General features: G+C 27.4%; 1 protein-coding gene across 6 annotated transcripts in view; it reads left to right on the forward strand.

Moving 5' to 3' along the window:
- Positions 1-10,824, forward strand: part of LOC106681237 (cell division cycle and apoptosis regulator protein 1) — a 39,409-nt gene extending 28,585 nt beyond the window's left edge. For all 6 annotated transcript variants that reach the window (XM_014421449.3, XM_014421451.3, XM_014421452.3 and 3 more), the window contains 9 exons: positions 440-616; positions 1,263-1,478; positions 1,657-1,806; positions 2,238-2,446; positions 3,386-3,507; positions 3,607-3,693; positions 8,187-8,306; positions 9,192-9,307; positions 10,586-10,824. In XM_014421449.3, coding sequence (XP_014276935.1) covers positions 440-616; positions 1,263-1,478; positions 1,657-1,806; positions 2,238-2,446; positions 3,386-3,507; positions 3,607-3,693; positions 8,187-8,306; positions 9,192-9,307; positions 10,586-10,744 — 1,356 coding nt within the window. In that variant the 3' untranslated portion in view covers positions 10,745-10,824. The remainder of the gene's footprint in view (positions 1-439; positions 617-1,262; positions 1,479-1,656; positions 1,807-2,237; positions 2,447-3,385; positions 3,508-3,606; positions 3,694-8,186; positions 8,307-9,191; positions 9,308-10,585) is intronic.
- Positions 10,825-13,195: the final 2,371 nt, after the last annotated feature.

Consider the following 13,195-nt stretch of genomic DNA (forward strand, 5'->3'; position numbering starts at 1 on the left):
ATTATCCAATAAAAGCAGATTAGTTTATTAGAAAATCTTGTTTATCAAAATAATTTGTATACAATACCAGCACACATTTTAAAAAGAGAAAATTTTCCTTGGGTATGGATTTGTTATGTTAAGAGCACCCAACAGTGTGTAAACTGTATATTAGTTAGGTAACTTATTAAAAGTAAGTAGTTCTAGAGATTGAGGGCAGGAAATTAATAATTTTCTTATATCATCTTACTCTTTGTTTCCCCTCCACTTCCATGGCTACCCTTGTAGGGCCTTGGCCTTCTGAACAAGACCTTTCTAATACTCCCCATTAGCAGCTTGAATTCCCAATTGTCCAATTCCTATCCTCTACATAATCGATTCGGACATGGAGGTCAAGAGTGGACTATTTTCATATATAATTAAGTAAATAAAATTATTTCAAACATTTTCCCTTTTCTAGGAAGAGGAACCAAAAAAGCTTGATGAAAAGGAGCGACAGCTGTTGGAAAAGAGGTATAAGCTACCTAAAAAACCAAGTATTTTGGTACATCCAAATAGGACAGCCAAATCTGGCAAGTTTGATTGCCACTATTATTCATTATCAGTACTCTTAGGCTACAGGCAAGATGATACAAAGGTTTGTTCTAGTATTAATAAAATTTGTTGATGTTTGTAAGTTTTTTCTCCTCTCATTATTACATTAGTCTTAGAAAAGAAGTTTAATTAATTTAGAAAGTTAAAAAAAATCGATTGAGATTTTTTTAAAAGCTAATCAATTATCACTTATACTTAAAATTTTAATCTGTCTTTGTTAATGGTTACAATAAATATTAGACCACTTGGAATGTGAGATGTATTTTGATCTTTCCAGCTTAAGTGTTTTGAAACTTTTTTCTAACTTTACTGTAAAAACAAAAAGCATTCAGGTCGCTTTGATCTTTTTTTGGTAAAACATTTATGACAAAATCTTATTTATATAGAACATAAAATGTCGTAAATCATGAATCGAATCTTTTTTTATCTCTAATACAAAGAAGATCATTTTGAAAAAAATTATTGCCATATCGTTATAAAATATGTTATGTTAACTATGTATTCTAAGTTCTGTATTTGTAATTTTGTGTTGTATTTATTGTTTATAAAATATGTCTGTCTGGTGGTAAATAAATGTACAAAAATAGTAGACAACTTTTTGTTTGTTATTTTTCTACTATTTGTGTGTGTACCTTTCTTGACCACCACTCGGACCATCTTCCTACTATAATATTTTTTTTTTCTCTTAGGAACATAGTTTTGAGGTATCTGTTTTTGCTGAGCTTTTTAATGAAATGTTGATGAGAGATTTTGGCTTCAACATATACCGAGCGATTGTAGAAGCTCCTGAGAAACCTAAAGAAGAAAAGAAAGATGAAAAAGAAAAACCTAAAGATGATAAAGAAAAACCCAAGGAAGAGAAAGATAAAGATAAAGAAAAGTCAAAAGAAAAAGAGGATGACAAAGTAAGTTTATTTCTTGTATAAATAAGTGAGATATATATCTTATTTGAGAAAAGTGTAAAAAGGATAACATTTTTTGTCAATATTTTTCTATAATCCATTATAATTTTTAGTCATTTCATAAAATCAAAATTCAAGTTATTGTTATTTATAATATAATTTATTATTCCATTATGAAAAGGATAAAAAGGACAAAGATGGAAAAGAAGTAGTTGATGATGCAAAGGAAGAGAACAAAGAATCCGTGGATAGCAAAGATTCCAATCAAACAGATAAGGTGAAAGACAAAGAACCTGAGGTTCAATCTGAAGCAGAGGAAATGGAAGCAGAGGTAAAATAAAATATGGATTAAATTTTAAAGTGTATAATTTGATTGTTGTAAAAGTAAAACCTTTAATTCTTGATTACATAACCAATAATTTATGATTATTTCACCTATAATTACAATATAAAAATAAATTAGTCTTTAGTATAATTTTGTTTCTACTAATTGCTGACAATATGTCTGTTCTTTATCAAAGTCCAATTTATAACATGCATTTCATCACACTGTATATTCAATAACCTAAATGTACAGATCTTCAGTAATCTGTAACTTCTTAAGTAATATTTCAACTTATCTACATATAGTAAGCAAAGATATTTTTAATATAGCAATTAATCTAATACCAATGTACCAATATAAATTTGATAGAATACCTTGTATATTTTGTACAAAATGGATGATTTATAGCAATCACAATTTCTGTTTTGCCATTTTAGGGGGGTGACAAAGAAGATAAAGAAAACAAAGAAAATGATAAAGACAAGAAAAATAATGATAAAGAACCACGCAGGGAGAGAGCAAAATTGGTGACCCTTGACAAAGAGCTTCTCCTTTCTTTTAATTTCTTTGACACCACTCGATGTGGATATATTTATGACAAAGATATCGAAGATCTGGTATTTTCTCTTGGGCTGACTTTATCCAGGTATTTGAATCTATATTAATGTAATAATCTGTTTGAATTTACATTAATGAGAAGGGTTGCGGGGGCATTCTATCTAAAGTTTATATATCCACTTCTCATTTTAAAATTGTTCTGTTTATTTCAAAACTTAAATTTTCCTCAGCCAAATTGGTTTTACAAATCAACATTTTAAATAAAAATTTTACTTATCTATATGAAATGTCTCCGTAATAATTCTGATACTTCTTATATAATACTCCTCATTCATACCTTATATCAATAATAATAATATTTTGAGAGTTGATTTCTATGTACTCAAAATTTCAGTATAGCAAATCTCCCTCCTCTGCGTTAAACCATAATTTTTATTATTAAATATTAATCAAAAATACCAAAGACAAAACCTTATGAACCACACTAAGCACCCTTTTTAATATAAAATTGTAAAAGAATAACAAAAATTTATCAAAGTTTTATTCTACATCTGTTCCACATTTTTATAATGTTTCAGTATCCCGTTACATTAATAGAATAGGTTCTATTGGCTATTTTCATCTTCACCTATAATTTCTATTCTATTATTACTTTTATATGTCCTACACTATCCAGGTGATTCTCATTGTTACATCAGGTTCCATTCTAAATGAAGTCTAATCCTCTTCGACAAAAATTTGCATATATTAAAACCCTATTTAGTAGACATTGACTTATCTATACTTTTTTATAGTATGGATACTTTATTTCAATAACTTAGTTTGTCATTATAATTGATTTTTTAATGTGTTCTTTGGATTACGAAAATTCAATTTTTTTCTTTTAATTAATGCCTGTTATAATTTCAGCCTATCATCTTTGACTTATCAGAAGTCGAAGAAAGATTGATTAATTAAAAGTTTTAAAAATAATAATAATTTCAGTGATAAACTGAAAAAACTGTGATAATATATTGATATTTTGTAGGTCTCAAGTTAGAAAATTGGTTGGGAAAGTAGTTTCAAGAGATGCTGTCTATTATAGAAGACTAACTGATAGGACGGAAGGTACTGTGCTGCCTGAGCATATGACTTTATCACAGCTACTCGGTGAGTTACACTTCTCTAGTTTACTTATAAATATTCCAACAGCGAGTTATTTTAGTTCATCAATGCTATTATTTATTTTGTTATTATTTTTTTTTTCAGCTTTTAAACCAATGCTACCTTATTCTAGTCAAGAAAATGTTCCACAAAATGGAGGTTCTAGACAGGATAACGAAATTAAAACAGGTCGTAAGTATTATATTCAATGTTTTTATTAATTCATGCCGAAATAATAGTTTCTATCTCTTTATGCTAAAGGTGTTGTAAATAGTCTGTTCTTAATACAATTCTAATTTTCTAATCCTTAAGGAAGTGTTCTTCTGTTCTTATTTTTGGCATATTAGGATAAGACTGTTTATATTATGTTTTAAACTTGTTGGTAGCCTTGTTCTAAAGACTGTTTTAGTCTCCATTTCCTGCTCGTCCTGTTCCTCTCCTCACCTCACAATATTAACTTAATACTTATTTTTTATCCATCAGAAAAAACACATTACCAAAGGGCAGAGACTATTTACAAGTTTATAAGAAGTACATAAAAAGTCCATTGTAGTCTTAAAGAGATTAATTTATTCATCTTACCCATCATCAGAGCATTATTTTTGATTGTATAACGCTTTGATGATGCTGGAATGGGCAAAAATTCAGCAAGATCAATAATTTAATCTACTTTAGACTACAATGGTCTTTTGGTCTTTTTTGTTTAATTTATTTGTTTAGCCATTAATTTAATATTTTTGTATTCCTTTCTTCCCTGCCCCAATTTTTTAAGTCATTGTTAAAATGATTAAAACTTTAGTTATAAATTTTCTCTTGATGTAACCTAGAACTGGACATGGGACAGGAACTTAACAGTACTTATAATTTGTAATTATTAATTTTCTATTGATATAATTTAGAAATGGACATAAATCTTGAACTATACAGTACCCGTGATATGTATTCACAATTTTTCTATTGGTATAATCTAGAAATGAATATGGCTTAAATTTTCTTTTATTATAACTTCAAAATGAACCCAGAGTAGAGGAGAGGTACACTATACCTACAATAACATGACAGAATTACATTACTGGGTCTTATTTTATAAATAACTTCCATGGGCTAATGTACTTCACTTTTTTATTTTCACTTACTCTTTGTATAGAATATATAGTTAGGGAAAGTATTGCGATTATGCAAAATTTTGAATTTCAGTTTTTGATGGAAAAAAAGATGTTTTGTGTCAACTGAGTCCAAAAAAACCTAGTTTCGCAAAAAAAGTATGTGTGTCTTTGTCTTTGAACAATCTAGCTCAAAAACAAAACGTTATATATCCTTGTGATACGATAGCAATTTCTTTAAATTGACTGACTGGAAGTACCACTTTATGGAATTGATTTTTCACATTTTTTTTGTTTTTCTCAAAAAGACCCTAATGAGTTTAATTAAACTTACCATGTCGATATAGAATCAAATGTTATTCAATATCTGCTAGGTCTTAACCTCATTGGTATAGTCTGGCAGGGTTTAATTAACCAATTTTTAAAAATTCTTTCTCTAAAGTGCCTTCAATTTTACTTATTTGAAAAAATAAACAGTTCTTATTGTTAGTGATAATAAACATTAGATAAATACACAATATTAAAGAATTTTATGAAAAAATAAAGGAGAAAAAAGGAAAAATAGAAATGACTGATTCCGAACGATAAAAGCCAAGATCTTTCTTGATTGTATTACAACTTTTTTATATTTTGTTAAATTGTATTCTTGGTAGGAACAAAATTAATTTGTTTAATGTTGAATATTAGGAATGAATAGGCTTAGCCAAAAATTTTCTTGCTTCAGGACTTGGGAATTTCCAGTAGGTAAAATAAATGTATATTATGAATCATAATAATTATTGTAAAACAAATACTTTCAACCAGTATATGTATTCTTACTCATTTAATGTTTTTGTTTTAGAAATATTATATATTCATAATGATTTTCTTTTTTTACTTTATTTCACCTAATTCCTTTACAAAACCCTATGGGGGAAAAAAAAAAATTACATTTGATGATCTGCTTAATCGCAACTATTAGCTAACTTGGAAATAAGTGTTCCTGCTTGCACAGGCACATACCCTTATCATGACACCTACACACATATTGATTATAAAACTCTTTTAACAATAATTGTAGAAAACTTGAGGTAGAAATATGGGTGTATTTGCTTGACAGTAAAACCAGGATGTAGATATGGATGTTCAAAAAATATTATTATGTAAATAAAATAGGAGGGTAAAAAAAAAAATTAAAATAAGAAACTTGTTTTAGTGACACTTTATTGCCATTTAAACAAATTTATTGTCATTTTTAAAATGTTTGCAAGAATTGAGATTGAACAATCAATTTATGTATTTTCTCCAAGACTTCTGGGCTGATTTTTTTTCTAGTAGATTACTCCAAGCCGAATTTGACATTACCGTTGTTTCAAAAGTCAGTGACTTAAAAATTTTTCTTTCTGGGTTCTGATTGATTCTTCCCCTCCCCTGTCATTTGTTTTTCATTTAATTTTGTAGTTTTTGAGGTTTTCAACATCTATATCTATAAATTAAAAGATCAATCAGATTATATTCGATAAATATTTTTCTAGGGTTTATATAACCTGAACTGGTTACCTCTCATAAGTTGACTGAATCCTAAAAAAGTAAATTTGGAAACAAGTTACTAAATGTTAGTGAAAATAGTAGAAATTCGTTAGCTCAATTAATTTATAAAATTGAATAATTTTATCTGGTAAATATAAATGAAACCATATAATGGTTTAGAGTTGGCCATAATTTGATTAACTTTTTTGTTCGCATATTTATTAGTGATTATATCTTCTTTTGTTCCATAAAGTTGACTGATTAAGAATCCCATAAGTCAAGCAAATTTAAGTACCATAATAAAATTCTGTCTTCATTGGTTACTTAATAGCTTCATTGTTAGTCACACTTTAATTATCAATCATTTTGTATTTTCATTGGTAATTTATATCTCAATTAATGTCTCTCTTCTTGACGAAGCTTTCCAAAACAATATGTAGACAGCTATTTGTAAATACAGGGTTTTAGTAAGTTTAAAATAGCATGTTAGCATCTATCAGGAATATAAACTATTATGGTTGTAGCATAAGTATTGGTGCTAAATACTATTGGAAGAAACTAAAAAACCTGAATTACCTAAAAAATTTCTTTCTTATTCCTCTTTTCTTGTAGCTTCTTCTTAAACCCTTTTCTTTTGATCGACTTTAAGACCCTGATCCTTTTTGAAACAATGTCATTAAGATCATAGTATACTATTTATTATTAGTACGTTTGTTACTTTGGCATTCATTTTAGTCCACACTTGGATAGCAGCTGTTGATCCAAAACTTTTGATAGCCAATTAACATCAAAATTTAGAGAAATGTTTATTTGCACCAATCAGGTAAAAATATCAGTTACCTGTTACCTAAGAAGTATGACTTCCACAATCTTATCTGTTTATCAAACTCTTTATTCTTAACTATATCAACTAACCTTTTTTATAATTTTTATAAAATACTTGGTGGTTGAGCCTTGATTTAAATTCACTGCTGGATTAGATGAAGACTTCTTTATAATAACTCCTCATAATTATTTTTGCTTCAAATCTGCACTTACATTGGCTTAAATATTTTTCTGTTTGAACATTATCATACTTATCTTGATCATGATAACATTTAATATAGTACTGTTTAATCATATTGTCCATTTCTCATAATTAACATTTAATGAATTATCATGATAACATTTAATATAGTACTGTTTAATCATATTGTCCATTTCTCATAATTAACATTTAATGAATTATCATGATAACATTTAATATAGTACTGTTTAATCATATTGTCCATTTCTCATAAGTAACATTTAATGAATTATCCAAGCATTAAAAATAACTTCACTTGATTTTACTGCAAATAATTTTATCTTGTGAGACTGCTCAAATAAATCTCTTTTTCCATTGTCACTTGCTGCCTTTTATTTTCAAAAGTAATTACTGATTAATTTTAAGCCTTAAAAGCTTAATCTACTTTGTAGACCTAAAATAAAATGTTTACAAATTTTCGCCGTTGTTAGATAGCTTCAGTTATTATCAAAATTATAAAATTAATTATCTTCAAATATTAAAATTTACAAATTAAAACACTTATTTCACTTAGAAATGACTAAATAAATGTTATGTTTCAACATTATTCATTAATATGCTATTTGAAACGTCTAATAATCCTATATTTTAAAAGAATTATTTATAAATCCTAAATAATTCTTAATTTAGATCTATGAAAAAAATTCAACTTTTTACATATTAAACACATTCATTTTCTCTTCTATCATAAAAATAATAACCATGTTTACTCCACACTATTAATATTAATCGTATTTTTCTTATATTCTTCATAATATTCACTTTTAATTGTTCAATTTCCTGGTTCCAGTTCATACATAATGATTTCATTTAACAAGAGACTTATCACTACAATATATTGTTAAAACAATTAATCTTTGATTTGGAAATTTGTTAAAAATGTCCTTTTTTTTTTTTTAAATAATCGAAAAATTTATCATTTGATTTAATATTAATAGTTATAATTTATAACATCATCTATTTCATAAATATATTTTATATATGTTAAATCTTTTACTTTATTTCAGAGATGATCGTTTTCAATGGTACCCTTGTGGATGTTGGTAAATTGATGGAGCAGCTAGCAAGAAGTGAAAGTGCCAGACTAGATACTGAAAAAACTCTTGGAAAACTTCGTGATGAATTAAGTATGTATGAGAAATAATAGGAATCTTAGTATTCAGTTTTTAATACTAGTATATTTCATTTTTATGTGCTGTTTTATTACTATATTTATGCAGTCTATTTATTATCTACTCTTATAATTTAGCAGATATCCTCAATATCTTATATCGATTTGAAAATTAAAAAAACAAAACAATTTCATGATTGGTTTTGATTCAATACCATCCATTCTTGATTATTCAAAAAAATATGGAATCAGTAAGATAAGATTATCAAATTTTCCAGACTACTGAGGGTCCCTAAAAAAGCAAAATAAGGAATTACTGCCGAATTAATACAAAAATAAATTTGTTTTATCATACTACTATTTTAAGAAAACTTTAGAAACATAACAGGGCAATCATAACAAATACTGACAAACATGCTGTGACATGAAAAAAAAAACTCTTACTTCCACTCCTCCCACTATGATAGGTCAACAAATTCTTTCCATAGTTACCGTGAGCTTGTTTGGCTTATAAAAATTTACTCAATATTTTACTGTAATTTTATTAACATTTCTATGACAGTCTTACTTGTTATTGTTTCAACTAGTAATGTTCATTGTTCTCTAACCATTAAGTCCCTATTTATGATTAAAATAAAGGATCCTTTTTCTTTTTTAATTTGAGCTAAAAACTAGTATCACCTGTTGAAATTAAATGAAAGTTTTCTATACAAATAAGTATTCATTTGATAAAGTGAACGCTTGAAATACTCTGATAAAGAAGAAGAAGAGGTAGGTTACTTCATTTTATTAAATTAAACAAAAACTACATAAATGTAACTGATTATTTTTCATCTATGTCTCTCCAATATTCATTTTTGTTTATATATTTTTTTTCTTTTAATGTTTTTTTTACTTGCAGGTAAGATTAAAGAATCATCGTCCAAGTCTGAAAAATACATTAAAGATCTTAATGCAGATGTAAGGGAATACAGAGATCATCTCTCACAAACCAGTTCTGAGTTGTCAGCTTTACAGGTATTGAAATTATTAAGTTTTTAATCATATAAAATTTATGAAATTATGAATATTGATATTGATAAAATTATGAATGATTTCCATTTGTAATTACAGTATTTTTACTGCAATTATCTATCAAAATTAATTAGTATATATCATCTTAGTTCAATTTCCTATTGATTTATTAACCATAATTGTGGCAGTAGTGTATTTTCAGATATTAGATCTTTAGAATTGATCATTTATTTTGTTTTTACAAAAGTTTCAGAGTCTTACATAATTTATGAATTCTGTAGAACCATTTGATTGGAAGAAAGTTGCACAATCTTAATTAATAAAAAGGTTTGATGGCTGTGCATTTTGGTTTATATGAAGAAAATTGTTAACAAAACTAATCTTGTGACTCCAGTATGATTGCTGGAAATTGGCATTACTTTCCGCCAATTTTTTTTTTAAAGTTTTGCTAATATCTCACAAATTTATGGAGATTGAGGGAAAATATAATAACGCTTTCTATAATCATATTATAACTAAGTTCCATAAAAAATTGATAAATCAAAAACATCTCCTAATCCATATAATTATAAGTTGCATTTTTACTTTGTGTAAAATACGTGGACAATTTTTGGCAGAAATAAAGATTTTGAGGTCCTCTGGGTCCAAATAACGAAATCTCACAAAATAGTCTGTGTATAGGTAAGTGGTCAGCCTAACTCAAAAACGAAAAGTTTTATGAAATTAAAATTGCATATTTAAGCCATGTATATGCCTGGGGTGTGACACCAACTTTTTCAATAAAATTGACTGACTCGACGTAGTGGAGTTAGTGCCACTTTATTGAATCAATTATTATACTTTTTTCAATTTTTATAATTCTAATGGTAATGTATTTGGAGATAATTAATAAATTATGGTGAAAGAATTTAATGCATTTTTTTTATTATACATATTCAAATATTTATTTTCTGTTCCCCATAGAAAAAATGTGATTGACCTATTCTTTGGTTTTATATTCTAGGATTTTATGTTTTAAAATGACTCTCAACCTAAAATCTAGTGTTTTTCTATCTTATAGCACATTCTATCAAAACTCAATACTCTAAAAAAATGAGAACTGCCTCAATTTCATTTAACATATTTGTTACAATATGTTCTGTATTACCAATTCCTATGCCCTTCTGTTTTTTTTTTTTTTTTGTTTTTTTTTAATATTGATACATGTTACTAATCATATTATTTTTGTTTATTACAAAAAGTTTGTTATTACTAAACTTTATTTTTTTTTTTTTCTATTAGACTAAAGAGAGGCAGTTTATGAGGACATTAAATGAAATCAGTGAGAAAATTAGGCCACTTATAGCTAAACCAGAACCTAAAGCTGAACCGGAAATCAAAGAAATTATAGATTTAGAAGAAAAAGGCGAGGAGCCTATGGCAGTTGAAGAAGACAAATAGTTTTTGTACCGGAACAACTGTTTTTAAATGTTAATTTCGAAAGTTAAAAATATTAAATCAATTACAAAATGTGTATAATATGGATGTTTTTATTTTCTTTTTTTACATATGTCTTATGAAGAATTAGATACAATTTGAACAATGTTTTTTCTAATTGTTGAATGTCTTGTGTATTATTTCTAATAAATACAATTTAAATATTACTACTTGTACATTCTATTGACCAAATTTTAATCAAACTTTTCTCCTATTAATATATATTTTTTCAATCATTATATGAGCTAGTGAGGAGAATAAATGTAGCCTACGTCACTTCTTATTTATTGCTATAAATTGAATATTACCTGTATTATTTAAGTACATTTCCAATTTTTTATCACTTAAAGAAGCTTTTCATTTAAACATTTTCCAAGTAGGGAGGTTCAAAATTGCAATAGTCTTATTTATAGAGGACCCTGCTTCGAAAGGTCGGAAGTACTATTTTTTATTTCTAGACGTGTAAATGGTAATAAATAATTCATATTTTATGTGTATGATATTTTATTTTTGAAAACAATTGATAATTATGGCTTAAAAAATGAGTTATATCGGTTCATTTTTTTAATGGTACTAGGTTCAAGGTGTTTCTTTTTTGTCTTGCCTTTTTTTTAGCGTTACAGTCTCCTCTTGTGAGTCTGTGACATGTACATTGACCAACCTACTCGCTGAAATTGTCTGTTCTAAAAGTCAGATAAGTAAAGCTACCATGGAGGGCGGGAGTGGCGGGTTTGATGCCGTTTTTCGATTTCAGGGGCTTTTTAAATATTTTGCTCTATCTCAAAGTCTCTCCTTCCCGTTTTAATAAGGTATATTTTTGACCAATATGCCAGGATTATGAATATTTGACGTCAAAATATTTATGTATTTTCTAATGCTTTATCTCCATCATGCATCATGCTTTAATATTCAACATATTTTTATATTTGCTTGTTTATTGTTCAAAACCTTAGATAGTACAGCAAAGCTTGTAGAGAAGAAATTCAAATATTTGTTAACAAACGCTTTGCAATCTATCCAAACCTGATAAATTGTCTTACTTATACAATAAAGTCCCAATTATAGAGATGAACATAAAGAAATTTGATCTCTATTACAAAGGTTTATAAATGCTCACCAAGAGAAGTATCTAATGCAAAAGTGTAGGGATCTGATTGTAATTATCAGTCAGGAGGGTGGCATAACCTTACCCCTATTTAAGTTAAATTGGAGTCAAAAAGGCCATGTCCAGAAAAGGAAGCCTTTTACTAATGGTTATAGGAATGTCTTGCCATTAAAACCTAGACTGAAACAGAAGGCAGTGAGGGATCAGGTCATACCCTTCCTCTGCCACACCTCTGGAAGGCATAAGACCAGCCTGTTGGGCTTAATTTTTTCTGCCAGCATACTCCCTCCATTACACCCCTTCCTCCAAGTTATCAGTAGTAGAGGTTTCATTCTTAACTAGGTTACATTGTATTGTACATCATTAAAGTACATTTATAAAACATTAAATTTCTAGCAATAAGTAAAAAGTGGCTTAGGCCTCTCAATCTGAGCAGCTCATATAATGATTGAAAAATATCTGCATTAGCTTATAATTTGGTTTAATTTGCAGAAGTTATTAATTTATACTCCTAATATTTATAATTAACATGTTTTATTTTCATAAATGTTATGACTTTGACATGTCAGGATATTTCTTTACGAATTTATTTGATGAAACTATCTTGTTTACATTTTCCAAACTACTTAGGCTTTTTACAGAAATAAACTCATTTTAGCAGGATCCTTACCAAAGCCAAATTTAGGATAATTCTCAACAAGGGGTATCAATTATTTCATTAAAATATTATTTTTAAAAAAGTTACCTTGTCATTAAGACCACATTAAAATTAGAAATACTTTTGACGTTTGGATTTTTTTACTTGTCATAAAAGTTGGTTTTATCCTTTTTTTATAAGTCAATAAAATTTTTGTCTTCACTAACGCTAATAAGAACTCTGTACGGGAGTGAAATTCATCCTTGGTTTCCTTGAATATTAGGAATTCTGCTTGAATTTTTCATGTACAGAAAAAATGGAAATTACATCTGAAAAACAGCAAGATGTCAATAATTTGCTGTTTGATAATTCTGTTTTTCAACTAGGACATGGTCACACATGTCTAGAATATTAAGAGGGTTGATATCAAAGTTGTTCCCCTAATTGCAAGAAAACCTTGTACCTCCAACTCTTTAATGGTCACTGTGATTTGATGTAATCCTTTTCCAATTAGCCATTATATTATAATTATATTAAATATAATGTATACTTATATTAATATTTATTTACTTGATTTAATACTTTTAAATTAAGAATAAATTGTCATACTAGACCTTTGGTGCACTGTTTTGGGAGTTGTTTATTTTTACAGCAGATTCTTTAACTCATTGGA

Source organism: Halyomorpha halys, unplaced genomic scaffold (genome assembly GCF_000696795.3).
Source record: "Halyomorpha halys isolate HHAL.00 unplaced genomic scaffold, Hhal_1.1 Scaffold321.1, whole genome shotgun sequence".
NCBI classification, from domain to species: domain Eukaryota; kingdom Metazoa; phylum Arthropoda; class Insecta; order Hemiptera; family Pentatomidae; genus Halyomorpha; species Halyomorpha halys.